This window comes from Verticillium alfalfae, genomic scaffold, assembly GCF_000150825.1.
Source record: "Verticillium alfalfae VaMs.102 supercont1.2 genomic scaffold, whole genome shotgun sequence".
Classification (NCBI taxonomy): Eukaryota; Fungi; Ascomycota; class Sordariomycetes; order Glomerellales; family Plectosphaerellaceae; genus Verticillium; species Verticillium alfalfae.
In genome coordinates, this window is record NW_003315037.1 from 84,810 (window position 1) to 110,637 (window position 25,828).

Consider the following 25,828-nt stretch of genomic DNA (forward strand, 5'->3'; position numbering starts at 1 on the left):
GTGACCAACCCTTAGTGTGGAAGCTTGGGTCTCGGACCTCCCAAGGTTGCTGAGGGACCTTCCCCCTTGAAGGGCGCACACCGTACCCCACTAGCACACCATTTGTACCCTGTCCCGGTCCGTAGTGGCTCACCAACACGCGACAATACATCGGTGCTGGTGAACCAGTACTTTAAGGAGGTGTGGCCACTGACAAAGGCTTCCATTTCCATGTGAACGAATCTCTCTATCGGGGAGGCACTCCCCATCAACGTCGTCAAAACAGACAACATCTCAGATATTCATGTGGGCAAGGGGCACACTTAGATGGTCGCATTTTAGCCATACCCTCACCATTGCACACGCTAGCAACGGCTCGCTCCATTGATGCTTATTCGTGCGTGGGCGAGCCTGTATTCAAAATCCGGGCCACAAGCGGTGCACAGACAAATAGAGAGCCCAAGGGGTATGTGGAAAACCACCGGGCATCTGTTGGGTGGAGTGTTCATTCTAATTGCAAGTCGCATGCAATGGTGACAGGGACCACTCACAGCCAAAAGGAAGAAGTGTCGAGATCTCGGCTTTTGAGGTTGCCTGTGTAGAGACATCCCCAATCGGGTCGAAGTCGTGGTTGTCAGTACTTTCATCGTCAGAGCACAGCACCACAGGTGCCTCATATACCAATTCTCTGAGCACGAAACAGTCTAAGTTGTGATGAAAGGTCACTTGGCGGGCGCAAAGTTGTTGCCGTGGATGGGTGTGGTGTTACGGGAACAAAATGATGGAATCAGACTCGGAATACTAGCTAACACTTCTACCCTGTATTTCCACAATGCACGGCTCGTCCTGCTCGAGTGACTGTTGATACACGGTTGCTCTAAACGCTCTATACTCGAAGTCCAAGCTCCTCGGCGTAAGGAAGCACATAAAGGTCTCCAACACTGGCGACAGTGGCCTTGCCGTCGAGGATGGTCTTGGTTGCCTTGAGATTGCAAGTCAGTATTCAGTCACGAACAACGCATTTTGGAAGAGATCCGCTTACTGTCTTCAACTTCTCTGCTGTCACGGACTCAATGGGCTTGATAATGTCAGCAATGTTGACGGGCTTGCCGGCCTGGGCGAGGCCGGATCCAGCCAGCAGGAGGCTGGCATTGCGGCCCTCGCTCGCCTCCAAAGCGTCGAACCTGGCCCTAGCGATAGCCTTAGCCAAGTCCTCCTTGCTGACGGAACCCTCAGAAACGCTCTTGATCGCCTTGACAGCCTCCTCGGCGGCCTTGCGAACGGCAGCAGCGGATCCAGAGATTTGAATGGTCAGGAGACCGGCGTCGGAGTAGCCGAGGTTGGTCGTGGCGAGCTTTAGGCCAGGGCTGGTGCCGACGGCCTTGGAGAGCAGGCTGAAGCCGGAAGTCCACTTGATGTTAGACTGGCCTCCGAGGAGAGCAGCCAGGACGGCCAGTTCGGGAGACTTGGATCCGTAGTTGGAGCCGGGGAATGCGATAACCATGGCATTGCCTGCGGTGTGCGATGCACGCGACTCGCCGCCGTGGTACTTGGTGGCAGTTGTGTTCAGAGCCAGCTTGCCGGAGGACGCAGTAGGGGCAGACTTGAAGAACTGCTCAGTCCACTTGGCCAGCTCGGCGGTCGAGGCGCCATCAGCGACAACAGCGATGTTGGACTTGGCGTAGGCAGCGTCGGCAAAGTCGGCAATGGCGAACTCGCTGAGATAAGGCTTGGTAGGGGCGCTGGTGGTCAGGTTGAAAGGCGATCCCAGGCCGCGGTGGAAGGCAACGGCATGAGCGGCATCGAGGGCGAGCCCAGCAGGGTTGGCGCTGGCGGCCTGCTGCTTCTGGCGGACGGTCTCCTGGACCTCCTCGTGGAATTCGTGCGCTGGTAGCAAGGTTTAATGCAAGAGCTGGGCATTTTACGATGGGCCGACTTACTGGTGTACTTGGTCTGAGAGACAACCTCGCCGAGCAGCTCGACGTAGTAGGGGAGGTCGTCGCGGAGGAAGCTTGCCTCGAGAACGAGAGCTTCCCGGGTGTGGTACGCAGCCAATTGGCCACCGAGCAGCTCTGACTCGCGAGTGATTCGGAGAGCGGACCGCTTCTGGGTGTTCTGGAAAGATTCAAGAGCCCGAGGTCAGTCTTTGTCATTGCGAATGGATTGCGAGTGGATGCAGAAGGGAGGAGTGGGCTGACCTTGAAGGCGAACGACTCCAGAGCAGCAGCCAGACCAGGCAGAGGCTGGTAGCGAGTACCGGCCTTGGCCACGACGGCGAGCTTGGCTGTAGGACCGTGGGAGTCGCGAGCAGCGACCTTGACGCCGCTGGCTTCGGAGGGCTCGTAGATGCCGGAGGAGGCAGCGCTGGCAAGACCTCGGCACTGGGAAGGTCGGGCGGCGGCCGACTGGCGAGCCACCTGCTGCGCCGATCGCGCGAAAGACGTTCTGGAGATCATTCTGAGAGCAGCTGCTCGAGATGTGCGATGTTGGTTCGTTACGCCTGTGTCGTGATAGCTAGGTCCGAAGAATGTGCCTCATGGACGACTACGACGACGTCCCGACCAATTTTCGATGGAACGACTTGTCAATGTCCAATCAGAATGGGTCCATTAGCTTGGACCGAGCATGTCACGTGCATCTTGCGCCTCAGGCCATAATGCGAGGTCAAAGCCGAATTGGACTGTATTGGGCCTTAAATTCTCTTTCTGCATAACTCATGCATTTCTAGGTAGTCATTGTTCTTTGGGATACCTGATAAGATAAAGCTGATCCACTTCTTCCTACTCAAGCACTGACCGGCATCGACGTGTGCCCCGCCACTGCCTGTGTCTTGTCGCAGGTAAGGAAAAAAAACCGATGGCTGATTGAAGGACTCACACCTATCTTACCTTTCTCTGCCTTGCGCATCATAACCTGGCTCCGCCAACGACCACCCCTTGGCACTGAGTGAACGGAGCCCAATGCTCGTGTGGTAGTCTCTGTGATAGCTCTAGAGATAGTGAGAGAATCTCTAGAGGCAATACGATTTGCTCAATCGATTACACACCTGTTGCCCAAGATGTCTATGCTCATAGTATGTCGCATGACCCAAGCTGTCTCCCAATACCTTTACACCCCAAACTAACTGCTCTACTCTCAGTCCAAACATGCAGCTGAGCTTTGCGCTCACGTCGTCAACGATCTGTTTGGCGAATTGCCAGCTGTAAGCTTAACATCCGCTCCTCAATTCATGATTTGAGACGTCCCGCCGCTTCATCGAGCTTCTCAATGACATGTTGGCTGACCGGTCTGATCTCGTCCACAGAGAATCATTGCTGTCCTCCTCAGCAAAGGCAGATCAACCATTCCACAACTTGTCCGACACACGTCCCTGCCACCGAGGCAAATGCGACACGGCCTTGCCGTCCTTGTGCAACAAAACCTTCTCTACTACCACGCGATTGCCGGATCAAGTGTCACCAGCTACGAAGCCAACCCCGATGCATGCTACAACCTCATCCGTTCTGGCAAGATTATAGATATGGTGGGGACAGAATACGGTCTGGCCGAGCAAGAAGTGTTCCAAACGATCATGCAATTGGGCCACGCCAGGGTGTCAGACCTCGTACAGGCATTCGGCTTCCATCCAGACCAGAACGGCAACAATGGGGGTCATTCCTCAGACGGCAGGCGGCGCGCAGGGGTAACAGGTTCCGCACACGTACAAACACTCCAGGACTTGCACACAACACTTGGTCGCCTGATCATTGCGGAGCTCATCGACCAGGTTGGCCCCAAGACATTTCGAAACATCGAGGACGTGTACCGTGAAATTGAAGAAGATGCTTTGAGAGGAGAACCTGGCGAGAAGCTGACAGCCAAGCACAAGGAAGCGCAACAAGAGACAATCGTCTCACGCTGTGTTGCTGCTCGAGAAGAGAGCAAGAAGCTGAAACGTCAGCTAATGCAAACCATGCCGTTCATTGCCAAGCGACGAAAGCTCACCAATGGTGTCCATTCCAACGGTTCCGTCGCCAATGGACATGACCAGGGACTAGGGGTCAGTCGCTTTCGTCCCTCTCAGTTGACTCTCTGGCACTCTCTAACACTGTTTTAGCCCGATCTGGTTCTCAAAGTCAACTTTGAGAAGTGTCTGGTCGATCTTCGAAATCAGACCCTCGCGCAATACGCCTCCGATCATATTGGGGAGGTCACGGGACAAGTTTACCACACGCTGCTTCGTCTCTTGTCAGATAAGATTGCGCGGTGTCGCATGGACCCGAGATTTGATCTGGAGCCGGGCGAGGTTGGTGATATTGACGATGACAACAGTCGTCGCAGAGCCAGTCCACAGGTGGCCATGACAGCCTTACAGATTTTAGATGCTCTGGATCCATCCATATGTGTCGCGGCGGGGGTTGGTAAAGCAGCACGCAAGAAAATCAATCAGCGCAATGCCGAAAAAGTCAGGTCAATCCCGAAGCATCTGGTAGAGGAATCGGAGGACTCGGATGACGGAGCCACACTCGGAGGGGACGGTCGCGACGACGACAGCGATGACAATGGCGATTCCGACGACGACGAAGACGGGCCCCCCAGACGAAGACAAAACGGGTCCGGCACAAGGGGCGGAAGGGTCATGTTTGAAGACGAAACGCTGCCGAAGCATTCACGGCTGGATGAGATGCGACAACACCTCCTCCTATTAGCTGAAAGTCCCCAGGGATTTGTGCGGCACTGCGGCACACAAGGCCGTGGTCAGTTTACCGTCGACTTCAAACCGCTGATGGAGTCCCTGCGACAGGTCGAAGTTGATGCCGTCATCGAGCAGACCTTTGGACGGCACGGCCTTCGACTAACTCGCATCCTCCGTGCCAAGGGCAAGCTGGACGAGAAGACGCTGCCGGGCCTCGCACTGATGAAGAAATCAGACGTGCAGGGCAAGATGCTTGCGCTGCAGATGGCCGGATTCGTTGACGTCCAAGAGGTCCCGCGCGACAATAGCCGCACGGCAAACAGAACCATGTTCTTCTGGTTCTTCGACGCGACACGCGTCGATAACCAGCTCATGGATGATGTTTATAAAACGATGCTGCGATGCTTACAGACTCTGGATGTCCAGAGACACCGTGAGCGAAACATCCTGTCTTTTGTGGACAGGAAAGACGTCAAGGGAAAGGAGGAGGAGGTCATGACGGCCGAGCACTACAACAAGTACAGCCAATTTCTTGATCTCCAAAGCAAGCTTCTTGGCCAAGTCATGCGGTTGGATGAGTTGATCTCTGTGTTCAAGGACTATTAACAGTCTGATACGGAAACAGACTGTCAGGAATGACGGCTACCTGCGAGTAGCCATGTACACGGTTGCGATGTGGGATTTTCTACCAAGGAATTCGGTTGCTTTTGGACCGACAGTACGCTTCACGGCGCACAAGGTGTTTATCAGCGGTTCTCAGAACCCGTATGCTTGCTCGATCATGCAAGGTCATTGCCTCCTACCACGGGAAGAGCTAGCGCTGCAGGGGACGACTCTCGTTTCAGGGTTGAAGGGAACAACGTGGAAAGGTAGCTCGAAAGAGTTGCAAAACAGGTCATATTACACGCATTTTGTTGTCGATGTGATAGATTGCCACTCTCAAACATGCCGATTGCGCAATCGTAAACTCGACTCGCTACTTTCTGGGGAAAGGTGTATATTCGTGAAGCTGTCCATCGAAACGCTTTTCCCATTGACATATACAGTCGACATCATAACGGACCCACTGGGATAGGACATGATACATCTTGTTCAAACCCTTTTCAGCACTTGGATCAATACGCGTGGGTATCTTTCGAAGAAAAAAATTGTAGATAGCTCGACGTCATGCGTGGAAGTAAAATGTATCAATTGTAAAGGGTATATCTCAATATCAAACTGTATGCTGCGAACCGCCACTGCCTAATCAGTGGCCGATGCTGGCTTCTCCAGATGATCAGGAGGCCGACAATTATGTATGAACATAGGGCAAGAGAATTCCATCCAGACTTTGGCAAATGCGTTGTTGTTAAGCTGGATGATTGATCCATCCCAAACTCGGGTCCGGGCTCGGGTCCGGGCTGGCGGAGTCGAAGTATAGAGAAGCCGGGCTGATACAGATGTACCGTCCGGGCGGAGGGGTGATCCGGGCGTCTCGTTGATGGTCGTGTTTCTCGAGCATATTGTCCGGGCATATCAGGTAGTATTTTTGTTGCGGCTCGGTTGTCACGCCGCTCCCGCGACATTTGTCGGGATGTCCGGGCTCCGGTCAAAGAGAGGGAAGTGGGTTGCTGGCCACTGGTGTCACGCATGTCTCTCAACGGCCTTGTGCCGGATATCACCACACCTGCGCCGATGCGAAGGCCCGAGGCCGCGTCCATACACACTGCAGCATACCTTCACCAGCGGCGAGCACAAGTAGACGACTCTTTCTGGGGCGTCTAGATCAAATCACTTGCTCACCTGGGGACTTCTTCCTTTGAGCAATTCTCGCTGGACACGGTGTCCTTGGGCACGTCGTCAAGCGTGCTGCTCTTCTTACCTTGCAGTGTCTCATCAGAGCTTCTCCCATAGGTAGTTGTGCCGCCAGTTTCCTCATCAGACACGCCATCTGCGTAGTCGTTGTCGGCGTTGGCGCGCTTCAGAATAACACCAGGCGTTACGGGATATGTGCCATCGTTGAGGCGGTTGCGCGGGACAAAGACATTAAACCATCGGGGTAGGAAAAGCCCAAAGATGGAAAACACAATGACCAGATGCATGAAACCAAACCCGGCAATGTGGAGAGGATTCATGCGGTTCTCGTAGAATAGGGGATATGCCATGGAGAACAGCATGCCAATGATGGGGGCGGTGATGTATCGTAGGACAGGGCCGAAAATGTACGGCAAAGTCCAGTTCTTCCCGGTTCCGATGATCGAGTTTAGATCGCGACGGATTTGGTTACCCTGGGCATTTCAAGTCAGTCAGTTGATTTCGAGAGGTCAGGAGCACGAAGGTAGGTAGCCGCTCGGTGCATTATGACATACCGAGTAGAAAGCCAGCCACCAGAACTTGCGAACAATGTTTCCGCTAGTTCCCCAGAAGCTGGGAGTCTCGGCCTCAGGACTTCTGCCGACGAAGAGCGAAAAGGCAAGGCAAAGGAAGAAGATGCCAAACCCAACGCCGGCTCCGGCCTCAGGCGACACGGCGTGGCCGACAGCAAAACCGAAGATCTGCCCGCCGATGTAACCAATATTGTACAAGACGAACGACGGCAGACCGCACTGGTCGACAACGTCCTTGTAGCGGTACAGAGTGGTGGCACAGGTGGCTTCGGCCCAGACTATGAAGAAGAGCGCGAGGTAGTTCACCCAAGTGTCGGCAGCTGCAAGGAGATCATAGCCAAACTCAGTGGTGAAGGGCAGAGAGATGAGCATGGACACGAAGATGACAACAGATACAACAGCGGGACGAGGCCACCTGCGTCCCCAGTCGGTGTCCATGATGCCGGTGAGCAAAGCCTCCAGCATGGCAAAGGCCGAGCTCATACCGAGGAGGAACAGGGTGGCAAAGAAGATGACAGCGAAGAAGTTGGCGCCAGGCATCTGGGCGAGCGCCTCGGGATAGGTTAAGAACGCTGCGGTGAAACTGTCGAGGGGCTCGCCGTCGGCGGGGTCCATACCGAGGTATCCCACAACACTGAAGACGGCAAAAGCAGCAACGACTTCGATGAACATGTTGCATGTGCCAATAATTACGGCGTCCTGGACCGCGTTGGAGTACTTGGCGTTGTAGGAGGCATAACTGGTGTAATAACCCATGCCAATGCCGGCGGAGAAGAAGATTTGCCCGCAAGCCTCCTGCCACAGAGTCGGGCTGGCAAGCTTCGAGGAGTCCCAGACAGCCATGTAGAGGCGGACGCCATCAATAGCGTTGGGTAGGGCAGCGCTCCGGCCGATCAGGATGACGATAAGAAGCAAGGGAATGCCCATGGTGAAGTAGATGACGCGGCCGGTCAACCCCACGCCGCGAAAGATGCACATCCACATGACAAACCAGGTGAATATGGTCCAGCCCACGGTCTCGCCGATCATGGCCGTGCCGGGGTACGAGGTATATCGGGCGATGCTGCCGTCGTCGGCGATGCTGCCAGGGTTGGCGGCAACCTTTCCTAAGATGGTTTCTTCGTAGAACTCGGCACTGCGGCCCATCCAGGGGAGGGGGCTCGTGAAAGAGTGACGGAAGAACTTCATGATCCAGGCGATCATGGGAACAAAGTAGATGGTGACAGCGTAGCCGTTGTAGATGACACCGAGCCCAATACCCTTGGCGTGCTTGTTGGCTGTATGCCAGGCAACGACGCAACCGGCGCGGTAGGCCTGGCCGATGGCGATCTCCAGCATGAGGGTGGGGATGGCGAGAGTTATGAGGGATAGGAGGTAGGGAATGAAGAATTGGAGACCGTTGTTATTGTAGACAATGGAGGGATATCTCAGCAGGGAACCGAAGCCAACGGCGCCGCCCATGGCGGCAAGGATGAAGGAGCGGCGGCTGCCCCACGCATCACGGCCGTCAGCCGACTTGTCGGCCGGCGGAGCGACTTTGTCTAATATCTTTTGCAATACACCCTTCATGTTGATGGTCGAGGTCTGGGTGATGGCTGCGGCCAGGCGTCGTTACGGACCGGAGGTTCTGTCGACAAGTGAGTACAGCAAGGCTTGCGGGAAAGCACGATGACGACGGCAGCCTCGAGGATTGATGTCGAGGCGATAGGATGAGTAAATACCCAAGAGAGGTAGGCACCTGGGACGAAGAAGGGGAAACATCAAGGGGAAAGCTAAAATAGACAGGCACAGGTATGAACCACGGTTATTTATGGGCCAGTCGGCTTGGGGGAAGGCAAGATGGACAAGGCTTTCTTGACTTCTTAGCCCTTCCTCCCCCTCCCCCTCCCGTGTTCTGTTTGCTTTGCAGTGGCGCCCTCCGAAGGATCCTTGGAAGGCAAGGACTTCCTCAAAGACGCCCCAAGTGGCCGAAAGGGTTGGCGGGCAAGGAAGAGACGATGGAGGCGCCAGGGGCCTGGCCACTCCACAACCACGACCTGAGTACCTAGGTGCGTGGAGGAGCAAGAGAAGACAAGATCATCAGCACATGGCACACAACCCGCAGACGACCGACCGACCGACCAATGTACGATCCTTGATCCAGCAAACCGGAGTCCACGAAAGCCCCTTGACAAAGGCGAGACTCACGTTGTTAGTACGATGTGCACTTCCAGTGCTGAGCAACTGGCGCAAACCGGCGGGGCCAGGTTTCGCTCCGGATCTTCCACGCGGCTGACAGCCCTCTGGTCCCAAGCCGCGTACTTTCCCTCCCCCACTGCTTAGCGGTGCTTGGAAGACGCACGAGATCAATCACCTGCTTTGGCTCAGCGTGTGTCGTTGGCTGTAGGTTTCGCGAGCAGAATCTGCGCTGGGCGGCTCGGCAGAACCCACAATCTGACGACATGAGATTGTCTTGGGCGACGTCGTCTTGGACGGTACAACACCACGGGGGGGGGCTCTCTGCCCACACCCCACCGACCCGTCTCGTTCCGTGCCTATCTCCTTGCAACGGACACGCCAGTGCCTGTATCCGCCGCGGCACTTGGCCCACCTTGGCGGCCGTCACCGCGCGCTGGAGCCGCGTCTTCGGCCTAGGAAGTGGTGCCGTGGGCTATCGTGACGGGCGCCGAGCTTCTCCCACACTCCACCTTACGTAACAGTCGTCAGGCGCTTGTGACGTCCATCTCGGCGTGAGGCGTCAAAGTGGAAATAAATAGCAGAAAGCAAGAGGTCTACACAGAAACTGGATAGGTCGCTGAGGTCGCCCAGGCTCAAGGTATTCGATCCTTGGTCATGCAGCTCAGTCACTGCTGGGATGGGGTCAGATGGGTCTCTTTCGAGACCACTGTTGTTTTCCATTGAGGACCGCGAAGAACACTGTCGTTCTTTCTCCATCGGAGTGAGGATATCTAGCATATTGATTTGTCCGACCACACTCAGACTCTTCTTTCCATCACATCCAGATAATTTCGCGCCCAAGATAGTACCGATCCGACCACCTCATGACGATTCATGACTCGGTCAAATCCAGCCGCGGCACACACGGCCTTGGGATGTGCGTTCCGTTGGCTAAATCTCCGCCTTTAGAGTCTTGGTAAACGCACCCGCACAACACAACCGCCCGATCCCAGGATGACCCATCCATGTCTCCACAGGTCCCTCCAAAGGGCCCAGTCCATGTCGGGAAACCCGTCTGACCCGCCCCAAGCTACCTCACAGTGTTGCCTCACGCCCTCTGGCGTGGGCCAGGAGGCAAATATGAGAGACGTTCTTGCTTCTGTGACAAAATGACCACTTAGAGATTTGGACATCCTTGCACGATGGCTCGTCCCTGCATCCGTTGAATATGAGACTCTGATACCTCGGTATGCTCAGCAGGGCAAATTCCCCGCGAGCACTCTTTAGGCTCGGCTGCGTGCCTTCGCTTCCTCCGACAACGTCTGCATCGCAATAGCAACCGGCGACATGTGTTTTCTACGTAATAGAGACGTGGGGCTTTACTCCTTTAATACCTTTTTATTCGCTATCCTGGAACCGTCGTCAGAGTTTCGCGCCAATCAGCAACAAGAATCAGGAGGAACAGACTTGGTGAGGCTCTCTAATACGGCGCGAGAATAAGTTTCGCGTGGTAGATTTTATCTTGTCCGTGCCATGAAGGCGACTTGGAGTGATTGACGACTCTACATTCATCACCTTCGGTGGATCGTGTTCCATCCGGGCCACCAAACCCAGCCATGAAGCCCAAGCCCTCAGTGCCTGCTATTGTGCCGTCCTGCCAGCCCCACGTTGTTGACAGCAGTGATCCGCTCTTAGTGCGAACGTTTCCTCCAGCAGAGGTTTAAATAAGGGGGCACAATGAGCCCAACGAGCCGACCACCTGCTGCCTTGGGTTTGCTGCCTTTTTCATCTCAAATAGGTACATGCCGCTCGATGAGATCCCAGAGAGATCCAGAGCATGTTGCCAAACGCCGCGGGTTTCATACTGGGTAAGTATCAAGGCGTTGAGCCCAACAGAAGAGCTGTGGACGTTGAAAAACTGTGTCTGCTGTGCCTGTCGACTGCACCACATCTCCGCTTGATTGACACCATGCCGCCTGCGCAGTAAAGAAGTGACACCGGCACGGGCGATTGTCTGCGGATGAGGGTTCGTATAAAGTCCTGTAGAGTGAAGGGGACGTCCGTCGATCCGAAGTGAACTTTAGAGCTGACCCTCCATCTGTCGGCCGATCAAGTTTCTGGCGGTCTGGACCCGGGTAGGTAGACAGTTTTCCTCCGGTCCCTCGCTACCCGAAGCGAATTCTGGAATTGTGGCGCTGGAGATGATGATGTTTTTCCTAGGAACGAGAATCGCCCGATCACTTAACCCTGCTCATGATAGTCTCGCCCGTGCGCTCCACGTCCACCTGTGCCGCCCTTGCCTTGACGGCGTTCAACATGGACCTGTCAAAGTCATCGCGCGCCCTTACCACTGATTCGACCCAGCTGATTTGCAGATCCCAGTACTCGCGCTTGAACGACTCGAATGCATCCGGCACAGCGTCCTTGGCAACCGTGAGGAGCTGCAGGAAGGGCTCTGTCACCCTCCAAGTTTGCTTGACGGCGTTGGCCACGTCCTGGTTGGGTAGGCTGTCGAAGAAGTTGAATGCCGTCGAAATATCGTCGAACAGCTTGTCCTGGAATGGCTCGGTGCGCTTGAATTTGGCCCCCTTGTTCCGCACTGATGTGAGGTAGCGGATCAGGAGCTCGTCGGCGAACACCTCGGTGAAGATGTCCACGAGCGAGTGGTGAAGCACCTGTCGGTAGTCTCCTACGTACTCCTCGAACGTAACCACCATCTGCTTCATCGCCGAGCTACCATACCACTTTGGTGTGAAGAAGTCGGGCATCACCAACTTGAAGTCAATGACGAAGATGAGCTGCACAAACTTGGTGATGCACCACGTGCTAAAGTCGACATAGCCGTCCCGCAGCGCAAGGATTTCGCCGTTCGCCCGCTCCATATACGCAGGTGACACGACCGTCTCGAACTTTTGTCGGAAGTTGGATAGGTATGCCATCTTGTTCTCCTCCTCGCTGTCGTCGATGCAGGCGATCTGGTCGTTGGCCGTGCCCACGAGCCAGTCCTGCAGCGCTTGAAATCCCTCGAGCTCCGGGTCTTTTCCCGACTCGTACTTGAGTGCCTCGTCCTCGAGCAGCTTTTGCCACGTCTGTTGCCGCACGCGCAGTCGCAGAAACATGGCATCGATGACGCCCTCGATCACGTCGGTACGCTTCGAGTTGGCTGCTGCATCCACCTGCTCGCGCAGCATGCGCCACATGTCGACAAGGTTCTTGGTTCGGAAGTAGCCGTACTCGTCCTGATCCAGGTTGGATCCCTCGACAACTCGCTCGGCAAAGTCCTTCTTCTCCTGGGCAAAGATGCGATCGAGCCACTCGTCCAGGAACTTGATGATGAGCTGTCGGAACTCCCGCACGAGCTCGCCCTCCCGATTATCAATGACATGCGGCATCAGCTCGTCCTGGCGGAAACCCAGCTTGGTCATCCTCTTGTAGTACTTCTCGGGGTAGTTGATGATCTCGAGTGTGTTGCCCGAGCTCGATTCAGGGTCATCGATCATGCCGACGAGGAAGTCGCGCATCAGCTCGTGGTAAATCTGTCCATAGATCTTGAGAATCTTCCACTTCTTTGGCATCAGAGGCGTCATGCCAATCTTGACAGCGTTGAGGTCATTGAAGTACCACTGCAGCGCCTGTGACAGCTGCGACGGGTCGTCCAGGAACTCGCCTCGGGCCTCGCCAAACTGCCCCTCGGCATTGATCTTGATCGCCTGTAGAAACTTGTCCTTATAACCGCGGACCTTCTTGGCTCCGTCCGTGATGCTCTGGAACCTCGTCGCCATCTCCTTGTGGTCTTTCAGGGCCTCCTGCAGGGCTAGCACGCGCTGGTCGCTCTTCTCTTCCGCCTCGATGACGACGGCAAAGCGCACGACAAGACCGTTGTTGTCATTGACGACAAGGCTGATAAGGTTCAGCGCCAGCAGGCCAATGTGGTCATCGAACCAGTCGATCATGAGGTCGAGCCTCTGAAAGTAGTCTTCGAGCGTCGACTCGAGGCTCGGATCCTCGGCCCTCTGTATCTGTTCCATTGCGTCGTCCCGAATATTCCTTAGCTGCGTGAGCTCGTAGTGTATCGGCAGGAGGTTCGGCATGCTCTCCTTGTCCGCCTCGTCCTGCTGCAGCATGCCCTCGACCATGGCCAGACGCTCGTTGAAGGTCTCGAGGTTCTTGCGCATGGCCCCACGGCGCCAAAGTTGCGATGGGCCTGGGAGACAATGTTGATGCTCGTAAAGTCCTTGATCATGTTCTGCGACTCGGAGCAGAGGCGGTCGATTTTCATCATCTCCTCCTTGATCTGTTGCACCGCTTTCTGGCCGTCGGCGAGGCCCGTCATGCCCGACTGGGTTGTCTCGAGCTGCTCGCGCAGGCCGCTGCGGAGCTGCCCGTCGACCGCGCTCTTCTTGCGGCCAAACTCCTGCTTGAGGCCGATGATCTTGTCGAGGTCGTCCGGGTGGCGCAGAAGCTCCGAGAGCTTAGGCACGGGGGGCGTCCATGGTCGGGGAATCGCTCAGCGATGGGGGAGTCGCAGAATGACCGCGCCGTGATGGAGAGAGTGTGTGTTCTGTTCTTCAGGGAGTGTGTCGGTGCATTGGTGCCGGGGGGAGCGCGCGCTGGTTCGTTTGTTGCTTGGAGCGTCGTGTGCTTGTGCAGAGCAAGGTACATGGCACGATCCTATGGCTGGCTACCTCGAATGGGTTGGGGTTCAGTGCCTGACATGGAACAACATGCCTCGCTAAGCCGTTGATGGCCAGTGCGCTGTCGGTGGTGTGCTGCGACACTTTGCCCCACGATACGGTGCATTCAGCGGATTGTCACAGCTGGGCAAGGTAGTCTCAGCAATATGAGGATCAGGTCGATTGAGATAGCCTGCGGCAAGCAATTCTTGATTGCATCAATATTCAATTATCTACCGTCCTTTCGGCGCTCGTCATGCGCAAATGCCCAGGCATCACTAAATGTTCGTAGCAGACTCGAAACACTCCCTAGAATCGCAGCATGCAGGCAGATATATGTCTTGCTTTCTCTTCATGACATGAGGATAGGTGTTTTTCCTCATAAAATCTCAACTTTTTAAATACAACTGATGACCCCATACTCCATGCCAAATGCCGTGTTGCTCATGAATACATCGGGTTGTTACAGATCAGTGGATCATGGACTTTCCAATCTCGCTCTGCCACCCCTCGGCCCTCTCGAACCCATTCGAGTGTGTCTGGTAATCCTGCAGCGCCTGGTAGACCTCCTCCTTGGAGCTCAGGACAAACGGCCCGTACTGCACGACCGGCTGATCGAGAGGTGTGCCGGCAATGAGCACGACGCGCGCGTCCTTGTCAGCACCTGCATCAACCTCGATATTGACGACGTCGCCCTCCTGCTCGAGCACCACGTTGTGATACTGCTCGACGGGACGCTGCTGGTCGCCGGCGCCGAATAGGGCCTGGCCCTCGAGAACGTAGGCGAACGCGTTCCAGTTGGCAGGCAGCGGCTGTGCGACCTTGCCGCCGGGCTTGACCTGCAGGTCCAGGATCCAGACGGGCGTGTAGGCGAGGTCGCGGACCGAGTCGACGCCGTGGCTTTGGCCCGAGATGACCTTGATGTGCGCCTTGCCGCCGTCGACGTCAACCGAGGGGATCTCCTTCGCCTTGAGGTCACGGTAGCGGGGCTCACACGCCTTCAGCTTCTGCGGCAGATCGACCCACAGCTGGAGGCCGACGTTGGCGCTGCCGTCGGGGTTCTGCTTAGGCATCTCGGCGTGCATGATGCCTTTTCCGGCCGTCATGAACTGCAAATCTCCAGCCTCGATGGTGCCGGCGTTCCCGGCAAAGTCCTCATGGTCGACGCCGCCCTGGAGGAGGTACGTGATGGTCTCCTGGCCGCGATGGGGATGGTCGGGGAAGCCGGCACCGGGCTTAATGGAGAAGTGGTCAAGCATAAGGAAAGGTGAGAGATTGCGCAGCTGGGGCGTGCCAATGGAGCGGCGTACGCGGGCCCCGGCACCCTCGGCCTGCTCAACCGCGAGGAAGATTTTGCGAATGGCGCGTGGGACCGACATTTCTGTGGCGTAGAGGTGATGGTCGGGTTGTGTTGGCGACGACAATGAAGATATCTTTAGCTTGGTGTTCACGAAGCTCAGCGTTGTTTGAGCGGTGTTCAAAGCGAGGTTCTGAATTTGCGGTTGATAACAGAAAAGTGTCGATAGGATGCCGACTGTGATCGTGGTCCAGAAAGCGAATACCTTCATCTGAAATGCAACGGCGACGAAGGACTTATGTAGTTGTCGTCGCGAAATCGGGTGGGAGAGGTGAGGTCGGGAGAAGAAGGTCTTGGAAGAGACTGCGAGCAATTGACAAATGATGAAAGATGGATTGCTCAACGTCAATGCCTTTATGGCCCCTTGTCGTCGGCCTTGGAAAGGCTGGATCCGGTATCTCGAATCAGGCGAATCGCCATGCCGTGATGATTATGGCAGCCTCTTCTAAGCACATCAAGCCCCCCCCTTAGTCAAGCTTTACATCAGCGCCGCTGCTGAGTTGATTGCCCCTCGCTGCTGAGAGGGGCAATCAGCTCAGCCAGCAATACCTTTGGAGCTGCCCAGATTGTCGGCCCCACCCGCACCTCCCACTGGATGATTCGCTGACATACTGATTGGCAACCAATCCAGTGGACAACGCCAGGCCAACACCAACCGCCGGTGGAACTGTTGAGGTCATTCCCGTATCATCTTTTGGCACCATACGTGTGTTCGGTTGAGCTCGACAATGGGCATAGGCAGTCTTTGTCTCTTCTGGTATTTAATTATACTGGGAAATGATAAATAATTGGGAATCTATTGGTGCGGTATGAAACTGACCCTGCCATCGTCGCTGATTTTGAGCGCCGTACCTAGTCACACAGCCAAGCAAGCCGCCAACAGCTGTCTCGCCATCTATTCCAGCTTCATCCACATCATTGCAGAGATGACAGCTGAGTGAAGCAAGATGCTCCGGGTAGTCGTATTTAGCGAAAGAGCAACTCTGAGGCCGAGAAACGATGGGCAGGGCCGCGTGCACTGTCCGGGACGCAACGGGGGAAGACACCACCTTTCACGGGCGGATTCGGATATCCAAGACCCTGCGCCCTCGACCAGCCAGCACGCAGAACAAATGATCAAGGGAACGCCTGGATATCATGACCTCGGCAGGTCCGTTTCGCAGTGAACAAGGTGGGAAAGGGAAAATGAAAAGACGGCGCCAAATGCACATGCCGCCTAGTTGTTTGCCTTCTCGTTGATGGCCTCCTTGGCCTCCTCCTTCTTGTAGTGCAGAACGTTGTTGGCCCACGTCAAGAACTCGCTGCTAGAGATGAAGGCTGTGCTGACCAAGGCCTTGCCGTATGTGATAACGTTGTCATTGCCATTGCCGAGTTTCTTGTACTCAGCCGAGTAGGTCTTGATCACGTGGTCCTTGGTCTCGACGCCCGTCTTGAAAGGAAGAGCGATGATGCCCTTGGCGCCGGCGTACAGCTCGTTTGTAGGCTTCTTGACGAAGGGGACCTGCTGGTCAACCTTGGACAGAGCCTGGTCGCCGAAGGTGTCGGCCTTCTGGAGATAAGGTCGCACGAACTCGAAAGGGCCGGCGAGGTAGGGAATGAAGGGCTGGGCAAAGGTCTTGTAGGCAGAGTCGCTGAGCTGGAGAGACTTCTGGCCGTAGGGGTTCTGCTTAAAGCTGGTGACACCGTCGTGGACGACGGGGTAGTCGAGGAGGTGCTGGAGTCATACTGTCAGTATACATAACCGTGACAATGCTACATGCAACGTAGACTGCATACCTGAACAAATGCCGAGCTGGGAGCCGAGCTCGACACGTCGCCATTCACTTGAGCCATTGCGCTATCGGGGTCGAGTCAGAGTCGAGGTACTCCTACGAAGCGACGACAGGTGTGGCTCCAAGGGTAAATTCAGGAGCTCGTGGGATAAGGTAGGGCAAAGTGCGTCAAGGTACTGGGCGTTTTCAAACGTGTACAGGTAAATGGGTGGGTGGGTGTAGGGAGAGGTGCGAGCAAGAAAGATGCGAGGGAAGAGCTTGGAGTGCAGAACAGGAGGAGTCCTGATGGGCAGAGGCGCCGGTCGAAGCTTAAAGCAGGCTGGGTGGAGGGGCAAGTCGCAGCAGAAGAGATAGAGGGGAGGAAGGAAGGAGGAAGGGAGGAGGGATGACGAGCGATGATGAGCGAGGATGTACAGTGATATGAAGGTCGAAGCCGTAGACAGCAAGCAGCACGCACATGAGACCGGAGGCGAGGGCCAGGTCGGCCCCAAGCTTCCAAGCAATGCAATGCAGGCCCAGCGCCGGCGCCAGCGCCACACCGGGTCGTGTCAAAGGTAAGGTCGGATCAGGCAAGGTAAGGTACATGAGACACTTTGGGTCGCGGCGGGGACTTTTCGCCTCGTTCATCAGTAGATCGATAGATAGCATGTCACTTTTGCTCGTGCTTGTGCCCAGGGTGGCCATTCTATGTTCCTCGCTTGCAAACAGGGGGAGCGAAAAAGCATATGCTTTGCGTTCTTGCTAAGACATCGGATCGATCGGCTTGTCGGCCGGGCTGCCATGGCATGCCGGGCTGTCGAGCAGGGGGACGGGGGTTTGCAGAGCAGGAATGTGCATCCTGGGTTGCCCGTGATAGTCTTGTCCGGCGCAGATGTCTTGGGTTTTGGGGGTCAAGGCAGGGTGCATGTCGTGATAGAGGTTGGTGGTGGGGTGCCCTCGGGAGGGGGCTCTTCTCTCCCCTCCCCTGTCGCCGCACACCTCAATAGCGGGATGCCGAAGGAGAACTGGCGCTGGCGCATCGAGGTTTGGAGGGTGACAGGGACCTCGTATCACAGAATGCACCAGTCAAAATTCAAGACGCAGCACTGACATGGAAATCGCCCTATCTTTGCGCCTCAGAGACATGCGTGGCGTGGCTCTGAGTGGTTGCATGAGATGCGCGCCTAGGAGCTTTTTCGCGGTGGGTTTTTTCTTCCTGGGCTTGCAGCTTGATCCCTGCTCGTCTGACATGTGAAAGCTGTTCCTACCCACCATAGCTTACCTGCTCTCCAGTCGGGAGCATCTTCGCCATCGATAAAGCCTATTGCCTGCCAGCCCGCCCGGCCAGACCGTGCTTGGCAGCAGCGTTGTTTCCCCCCTTGGGCCCCTCAATACCCATTTCGTGACGAGCCTCATACCTCAGAGCGCCTCGGTCGGTATGTCAAATCCCGCGGTTTGTCCTCTGTCAGATGTCTATCACGAGTGATTGAAATCTATCTATTGTGATGTTTTCTTTTCTCGGCTCCGAGGCGGATGCGAGGCGAGTGGCCAGGAAAGCGGAGCTCGCGAGAGACGACCCTGGGCCAACTTGCAAGCAGACCATGAACGTGGGCATGCGTCACAGATGGATTGCTTCTGATTCCTGAACAATGCACTTTTTGCGTCACCCTCACCGTGGGGCACGCATCACAATCACATGTCAGTGAGGAAAGCCCCAGGGAGGACCCAATTGCCCCTCCGCCTTTGAATCAGCTCAGCCAATACACCACTGCTGAGACACGACACATCAAAGGCACATACCGCCGGCGTGTCGGCGTGGCTGTGATTCGGGAATCCTCGTGTCTTGAAGCCAGGCATCTTTGCAATGCTTCGAGGCACCACACCAGTCAGGACTTGATCCAAAGAGATTTGATGGAGGCAGTCCGGGCGGGCAACCCCACCCACCAACACAACGCAGAGTGTTAGTGTTCTCTCTGCAGCTCAAGGAAGTCACCCCAAGCCCCTCCTCAACTTACCATCGCCTCCCCGGAAAACCGTTGAGCTCAGCGTCATCAGCCAGCCAGCCATTCGACTCAACCGCTTCGCTGCGTCTCAATCGAATATCCTGTTCGACCCTCCTCTTCAGAACAAGCCAATTGTTCCACCCACCGGCGTCACATCACCGCAATGACGACAGATATTACCGCACATATGAAGTCTCCTCGAGTCCTCCCGGTTGGTTGACCCAGCATTTCGAGAGGAGCCCCGGCTGCAGCAACCACACCACCAAGATCGGATATCTACGGGAGTGGCTGCGAACGAAAGAATGGAAGAGTCCGAACACAGCGCCATGACATGAGAACATAATCCTGCAGGCAGGCGTTCTCAGAGCTGGTCTTAATGAAACTTGCTTCTCCCCAAAAAGCAACATTCCCCGCGACGCCTCCACGCGCCAACCCCCGCGATACCAGTTCGCCAAACATTGGATGAACATTCGGATTTAGTCGCTTTCTCATACCGGAGAGAATGCACACAAGATGAAGCAATGCCCTCCAGCTGATCTCCTCGCGGTGACGCTTGGATCATGCACTCTTTCCTTGCAATTACTGTCGCCGTCGACTGCTCTGCTATCGAGTCTTCGACCTAGCCCGAAATGCGACCGAAGGCTCACGCGAAAGGTGTCTTCACGTCCCATATGCCGGATCGCGGGAGCTGGAACATCGGAGCCGATCAACTAGGATGCGTATACAGAATGGCTGCTCTCTCATTTCTCGTTCATAAGCCCTCTCAGTCGCGCGCTCCGAATACACCACGAGCGAAGTCCGCTGCCCACTGGCTCGGTAGTCAATCCACACTGTCTTCCGAGTACTAACCTAGCCTTCCGTTCCTTAGCCAGTGACGCCACGATCGCCGCTGCGGGAAAACTCTCCGCCAACCTGATAGATACTCATCTGATGGAGTCAAAGTGGCGATGTGCTTTTCGACCAGTTCTTGCTCCCGTGGGTTTGTCCTCGTCGATATCTAGCACTCCAACTGCGGTCCTACGCCTTGGCCAGCGCTCCTTATGCACCAGGGAGTAAAACTTTCATCCGGTATTCAATTTACCATGGTCAAACATGAACGGACCATCTGCTTGCCGTTATTTGCGAGTACAGTCATCAACCGATGTTCGTCATCCAATGGTGTAATGGTGCGCCTGGCCTGCCTGGAGTCCGGATTATCAAGTGAGCCTTGAAGTAGCCTCGGCCACTAATGACGATCAGAGCCGGTCTAGACTGCACTGCAAAAGGGACCTACCTCAATACCGCAAAGAAGTGGTTCACGAGCGAGCACACAACTACGCAATCTTCTGGTAACGCCTGTGCAAACATTGCCCCAGTTGCTGGCAAAACCCTCAGACCAAACAACACTTCAAGCTGATGGGCCACCCGGTCGAGGCAGCTTGTGAACCGTTGCAGACCTGTGCAGACACGTGGTTGGTCACTGTGACAGAATGACATGTCACCTGACATGCGCGAGACATCGTATGCCTGTGTCCGCCAGAATATACTGTGCGATGCATGATGGCCGGCCACTGGGACAATTCGCTCGTGAACGGTGTGAAGTCAGACTCAGGGCTGTTTTCTATGTCGAGAGCAAAGGAAGGCTCGTTGCCTTCACGCAAGCGTGAGCTATGACCTGGCCCAGGAGCAACAACATTGGAATGTGTTGGCGGATGACGACTCGCCGAGGGCATCGATTGTTAGACTGGTTCAGAGCACCGAAGCGCTTCTGCATAATCATTTCCATGTTCGGTTCAAATGGCCTCTGCTCCAAGAACTCGTGCACCCCTACCGCCCAGAATCATGATAGAGTTGACTCTTTTAAAGCACATGTGTTCTCCCAACACAACGGTGGCCATCCCGTTGTCTCCCGATGCGCAATACATCCCTGTCATGTCGTTGCTTTTGCTGTGATGCTTATGAAAGTCAAAACAAGCTGAGTATCTGCCTGTCAATATACCTCCTGAAGAGGTCGTGTATATCATCCAGTAGAACCGCATATCTAGTATCCAGATTTGTGCCGTTTCCCCGTTTGCAAGGGTATTTTGGTACTCCCGCACCGTACCGTATGGTCTTCAGAGTGGCTTTGACGGTAAGTGATATTTATAAAAATGGACCACCGTCAACCACATACACTTGCGCCTTCAGAAGGAGGCACAGAGCGGGGTTTGATAATCATCCAGCGGACGTTCTGCGATGCCATTTTATTTCTTTCTCGACCTTTCTCGTTTCTAGTGCTTCTTCGTTGCATCTACGAGCAGAACGAGTAGTCGAGTGGGCGGCTGCGACATCTATGGGTCGCGTATGAGACGACATGAAGGCAAAGTTATCGACAAAGCCGACTCGAAGTCATCCAGAACGACGCTGACGTGGCAATAACCCTAGGATCAGCCCGGAGAAATTAATGGAGAAAGGGCACCCTGAGGTTGGTAATGTTGGAGAGAGCACGTTGATCTTGGACTCAGTAAACCCTGGCTCCGCCGCAGTTCTCCCAACAGATCGGCTCTGCGTTTCCATCGAAGAGTATAGCATAGGAGACGCTATTGCTGACTCCGAGGTGTACGACGCGGAGGGACAATGCATAGTCTTCAGCTTCGCATTGTGTGCCCTACCGCAGCGTGGCCTCGACACATCGATCAGCAGCGACAGCTCTGGCGTCTCTTGCCACTGCCAATCGCTTTTTTTTTTCTTTCTTCTAGCTTCGACAAGACCACAACCACGCCAACGCCAGGGCATGTCGATCATTTGTGGTGCAGGATCTACAACTAACGTGACGCGCCATCTGCCATGTTTTGCCTCCGACGCCGTCGCTGCTGGTCAAACCGGGAGATGGCTGCCAGCGAACAGGCCAAAACCCCGCCTGCCCGCGAGGCAAGAGCTACCTCGACAAACCCCGCCGCCTGCGACAACGGACCCTCTGGCCAAACGCCGTTCCGCGTGGTCAAAAGCCAAGGGGTGCCAGGTGCTTGGGAGCGGCATCGGCGGGCATCATGGCTCGCATCGATCCAGGTGCATGCATTGAGCCCGAAACACATATGTAGATGCATATGTATATGTATGTGCTGGGCAAACATGCAGCGTTCCTGTGTCCATCGGAGCAACAATACCCCTTTCTCTCTCCCACTGTCTCCCTACATATATGTCGCCAGCCGAGCAGCCTAGGCTACCCGACGGACGTCAACAGGAGCGCAGCATTACGTAGAGCGGGGCATGATGCTGCGAGTGAGAGCCTTTCCCCCACTCCGTACAAGGTGACAGAGACAGACACGAGGAGAGAGAGAGATAGAGAGAGAGAGAGAGAGAAAAAGCTGGCAAATCGCCTGAGCACGGGTCCGAGCGTGCAGGAGGCATGGGCGTGGAGCGAGGGGGAGGAGGGGGCTTGTGCACAACATGGAAGCACCTTGTGAGCGCAAGTCATCCTGACATGGAAAGCGCAAGCTCGGGCTATTTCTGCACGCTGCAGACGGGCATCGCCAGATGCTTAGTTGGATTTGAGGCGAGGCCCCGCTGCTAGTGCAAGTGTACATGTAGGTCGTCATGTTCGTTTCCTGCACTCCGAGAGGACGACCCCGGGAGTCGGCTGGACAAAATATCGCCGACCGATGGCGTCTGGCGTCAGGGGCCAGCCCGCCACTCAGTCAGTCAGTCAAGCATCTTGGCCCCATCTATTTGCCTGTTCGTTTGTTCGACTGTACAGCAGTCGCGTTGACGGGAAGGAACTGAGTAAGAAACGGATGTTTTCGACGCCAGATGTGCATAACACACCCCCTCCCCCCAAAGAGTGGCGTACATGGTACAGCACTAGCTGTAAGGCAGTATCGCTATGTTTCATCAGTTGCACCACCAACAAAGACCGGCTGGTGCCGGGGCTTTGTGCCTTGCCATGACACGTGTGGCCTGGTCTGGCCTTGAGACGCTAAAAAAGAAAAGAGCATGCACGACAGGTCGAACTGACAAGTGACTGAGGGAAGCGGTCAAAGTCACGGACTGGATGGATCCTCAAGGTGAGGGGGGACGGTGGTGGGAAGGCGGCAGGAGCAGGAGCAGAGCGCTGCGGCGTTCCCTATGCTCAACCACAACAACAAACACGGCAGGGCGATCCTTTGTCTGTTGCACGAAAAGGTTGCAAGGGAGCACAAAGGCAAGAAACCGACGCAAACGAACAGCAGCAGCATTCGTCGCAACGCAAGGTCGGAAACGAGAGAGCCAGGGTTCGAGAAATTGAGCGATGACAGCGTCGCAGTCGCGACACGAAAAAGGGAGAGACAATTTCCCACCAGGTCCGCCGGCCCGTCATTGGTTCGTTTAAGCTGGCAGGCGTGGAGCCAAATCTTGAAGGGACCAGGGGCCCGGCGAGGGGGGACAAGGGGACACACAGAGTGTGCGTGGTGGCATTGGAGCCCACGGTGCCAGCCCGGCGACGGCTTCGAGGATTCAGTGCTTCAGCACGCCCCAAGTGCCCCGAGGGCCCCAAGCTCACCCGCCAGGCCCCCCCGGTGCGCCAACGCCGGAGTGCTAATCGCTAGCCCTGTTCGTTCCTGAGGCAGGGGTCCTCATACGGGTCGCGTCCGACGATGGGCACTTCACACGGTGTCTCGACACTGATCATTGACGGCATCACACCGTGTTCGTATCAGATCTCCGCCGCACAATGCACAGGCCATGCACAGTGCTTTAGCGTGGTATCAGACCTCCTGGGGACAGGAAGGCGGCCGACGATGGGCCCCTTCCCACTTGGCCCCCTGAAAAGTATTGGGCATCACGATGGATTGAGCTTGCTTCTCCGACTGCTCGTCCCCCCCAAATCCGCCACGGCTCTCTGGCTGGCTCTGGCTGTCTGTCTGTTCGTCTGTTGAACCACGAGTCGTTACCCGTCTCTCCTCTCTCGCTGCAACGATCTTCGAGCAGAGCTCGAATGCTCATCCCCCACCCCTGGCCGCCCCATCCATTCATTCCACCCATTCCATCCATCCACACGGACCGCCCACTCCCCCCAATCGCCTCTTTTTGGGAGTCGCCTTCCCCCTTTCTGGGCGCCCGTTCCCAAACCCTCTGTGGCTCTTGTTCCTCTTAGCCAGCGTCTTTCCTTTTCACTCTCTTGCCCTTCCTCCCCCCCCGCACCAGCCGTCACCAAACAGCCAGTCTGTTGCGGACTGTCCACGAGCACTCGTCAAGTAGAAGAGACGAAACGACAAGACCGGACGAGACGACAAGAGACGCGACGAACCGAACGCCCAGAACCTCGCATCACCCGCTGCTGTGCAGACCTTCGAATGGACAACTAAAACAGCTCGAGCTCCTGCAAGCTTTTCAGACTTCCGCACAGCTCCAGAGCTCCAGAGCTTCTTCGCCTGCTCTGCTTCGTTGCAAGATTTAGGAGCTTCCTCTATCCACTCGCCCCAAACACCCACGCTGCCTACAGCAACAGAACCAGAGGTATCCATCACGCGCAATGGCGCCCTCTCTGCATGCTCACTCGTCCTTCACGCGCCCTCGCACCGGGGATCGCGAGGGCCGTCCCACCACCCGGACAGGGCGACAACAACCTCATCATCCCCAGCCGTACCTCTTCTCTTCACTCTCGCATCATCCCAGCCGATTCCCTCCACCCTCAACGTCAAGACCCAGCAGCGCACCCCCCAAGACACTGACCCATGCCTACATGGTCTGCGGTGTCGGCCGAGAGCCCTCGCAATGGGTCAAGGCACCTGCGCCCGCTCAGGGCAAAATCGGCCACATGAAGGGTGCCGTCGGCCAATTCTGGCTCCCTGAGATTCTCGGCAGCAGTCCCAGGCTGGAGCAAGACAACGAGATTGCCAGGGCCCTGCACGCTGCTATGCGGGTGAGTTGGACCTGCTTGGCCGTCCCCCCCTTCTGTGGCGGCAACGTTGTGCTAACCTCTCCCGTCCCAGGCGTGCTTCCCTCACGACGTTGAGATTTGCACTGGCCGCAGCCAGCCTCACTGCGTCCACCACGCGTTCGTTCTGCAGCAGGACTCGTCCCACACCCTCTACGGCATCAGTCTCCGCGTGTGGTCCCGCGCCGACGAGAAGAGGGCCGAGACCATTCGTGACCTGCGGAAGAGGACCGAGTCCGACTTCTACGACAACCCCGACGAGACGTACTGGATCCCCTACTGCCTGTCCTTCCTCTCCCGCTACCCGCTGTACAATCTGTTGGGCGACTATCTTCGGGGCATGTGGATTCATTGGAACAAGGCCACCAACCTGTTCCACGCCGAGGAGGTCTCCCGCATTCTCAGCTTCCCCGCCCCAAGGCTCAACGACCTCGTCCGCATCGACATGAAGGACTACGCCCTGTGCTACCAGTTCCCCTCGTCTCCCACCGGCTTCCAGAACTTCGCCATGTGGCCCCTGTTCTGCTGTCTCTCGATTCCCAACATTGTTGGCGTCATTGAGGCCGCCATCTCCCCCACCCGCCGCATCATCTTTGTGAGCCATTACCCGGCCATGCTGACCATGGCCGCCGAGACGGTCCGCTACTGCGTCCGTGTCTACGAGTGGAGCGGTCTCTATGTCCCCGTCGTTCACGCCCGTCACGCCAAGGAGCTCGTTCAGGAACCGGGCCCCTATATCCTGGGCATCACTGCCGAATGCAGGTCGCTTTTTCACGGCGCCCACGGACGCTCTGGTCGTCGACCTCGACCGCAACTTTGTTCTCACCTCGAGCCCGCCTACCGCGCTGAGCCCCGGTCAGCGCAACAAATTCGTCACCCGCCTGACCCAGTCCCTCAATGGCGATGTCACACCGTCTGGCGTGCCCCAGCATCTTCCGCTCCGCCTTACGGTGGAGGCAAGCTCATCCCCCGCCGGCCAGATCATCGTCATG

The 25,828-nt window shown here is 56.1% G+C and overlaps 7 protein-coding genes across 7 annotated transcripts in view; 2 read left to right on the forward strand and 5 right to left on the reverse strand.

The window, feature by feature from the left end:
- Window positions 1-747: 747 nt before the first annotated feature.
- VDBG_01502 (cytochrome b-c1 complex subunit 2) lies at window positions 748-2,467 on the reverse strand (the record flags this gene model as incomplete). The annotated part of the gene is made up of 4 exons (XM_003007268.1): window positions 748-961; window positions 1,022-1,866; window positions 1,920-2,094; window positions 2,178-2,467. 4 exons carry the CDS (start codon window positions 2,433-2,435, stop codon window positions 866-868), a joined length of 1,374 nt encoding a protein of 457 aa, XP_003007314.1.
- Window positions 2,468-2,906: 439 nt separating this feature from the next.
- On the forward strand, window positions 2,907-5,563 carry VDBG_01503 (RNA polymerase III subunit Rpc82; the record flags this gene model as incomplete). Its single annotated transcript, XM_003007269.1, has 4 exons — window positions 2,907-3,052; window positions 3,119-3,181; window positions 3,284-4,018; window positions 4,076-5,563. 4 exons carry the CDS (start codon window positions 3,038-3,040, stop codon window positions 5,258-5,260), a joined length of 1,998 nt encoding a protein of 665 aa, XP_003007315.1.
- An 869-nt stretch (window positions 5,564-6,432) lies between these two features.
- VDBG_01504 (creatine transporter) lies at window positions 6,433-8,481 on the reverse strand (the record flags this gene model as incomplete). The annotated part of the gene is made up of 2 exons (XM_003007270.1): window positions 6,433-6,921; window positions 7,003-8,481. 2 exons carry the CDS (start codon window positions 8,479-8,481, stop codon window positions 6,433-6,435), a joined length of 1,968 nt encoding a protein of 655 aa, XP_003007316.1.
- A 2,933-nt stretch (window positions 8,482-11,414) lies between these two features.
- Window positions 11,415-13,352, reverse strand: VDBG_01505 (conserved hypothetical protein; the record flags this gene model as incomplete). The annotated part of the gene is made up of 1 exon (XM_003007271.1): window positions 11,415-13,352. The coding sequence occupies one exon, from the start codon at window positions 13,350-13,352 to the stop codon at window positions 11,415-11,417; it is 1,938 nt and encodes a 645-aa protein (XP_003007317.1).
- Window positions 13,353-14,320: 968 nt separating this feature from the next.
- Window positions 14,321-15,229, reverse strand: VDBG_01506 (pirin; the record flags this gene model as incomplete). Its single annotated transcript, XM_003007272.1, has 1 exon — window positions 14,321-15,229. One exon carries the CDS (start codon window positions 15,227-15,229, stop codon window positions 14,321-14,323), a length of 909 nt encoding a protein of 302 aa, XP_003007318.1.
- Window positions 15,230-15,937: 708 nt separating this feature from the next.
- On the reverse strand, window positions 15,938-17,040 carry VDBG_01507 (CAP20; the record flags this gene model as incomplete). Its single annotated transcript, XM_003007273.1, has 2 exons — window positions 15,938-16,921; window positions 16,984-17,040. 2 exons carry the CDS (start codon window positions 17,038-17,040, stop codon window positions 16,424-16,426), a joined length of 555 nt encoding a protein of 184 aa, XP_003007319.1.
- A 7,391-nt stretch (window positions 17,041-24,431) lies between these two features.
- Window positions 24,432-25,828, forward strand: part of VDBG_01508 (DENN domain-containing protein) — a gene marked incomplete at both ends in the record, with an annotated part of 2,843 nt that continues 1,446 nt past the window's right edge. The window contains 2 exons of the mRNA XM_003007274.1: window positions 24,432-24,821; window positions 24,892-25,725. Of these exons, the coding sequence (XP_003007320.1) occupies window positions 24,432-24,821; window positions 24,892-25,725 (1,224 nt within the window). The remainder of the gene's footprint in view (window positions 24,822-24,891; window positions 25,726-25,828) is intronic.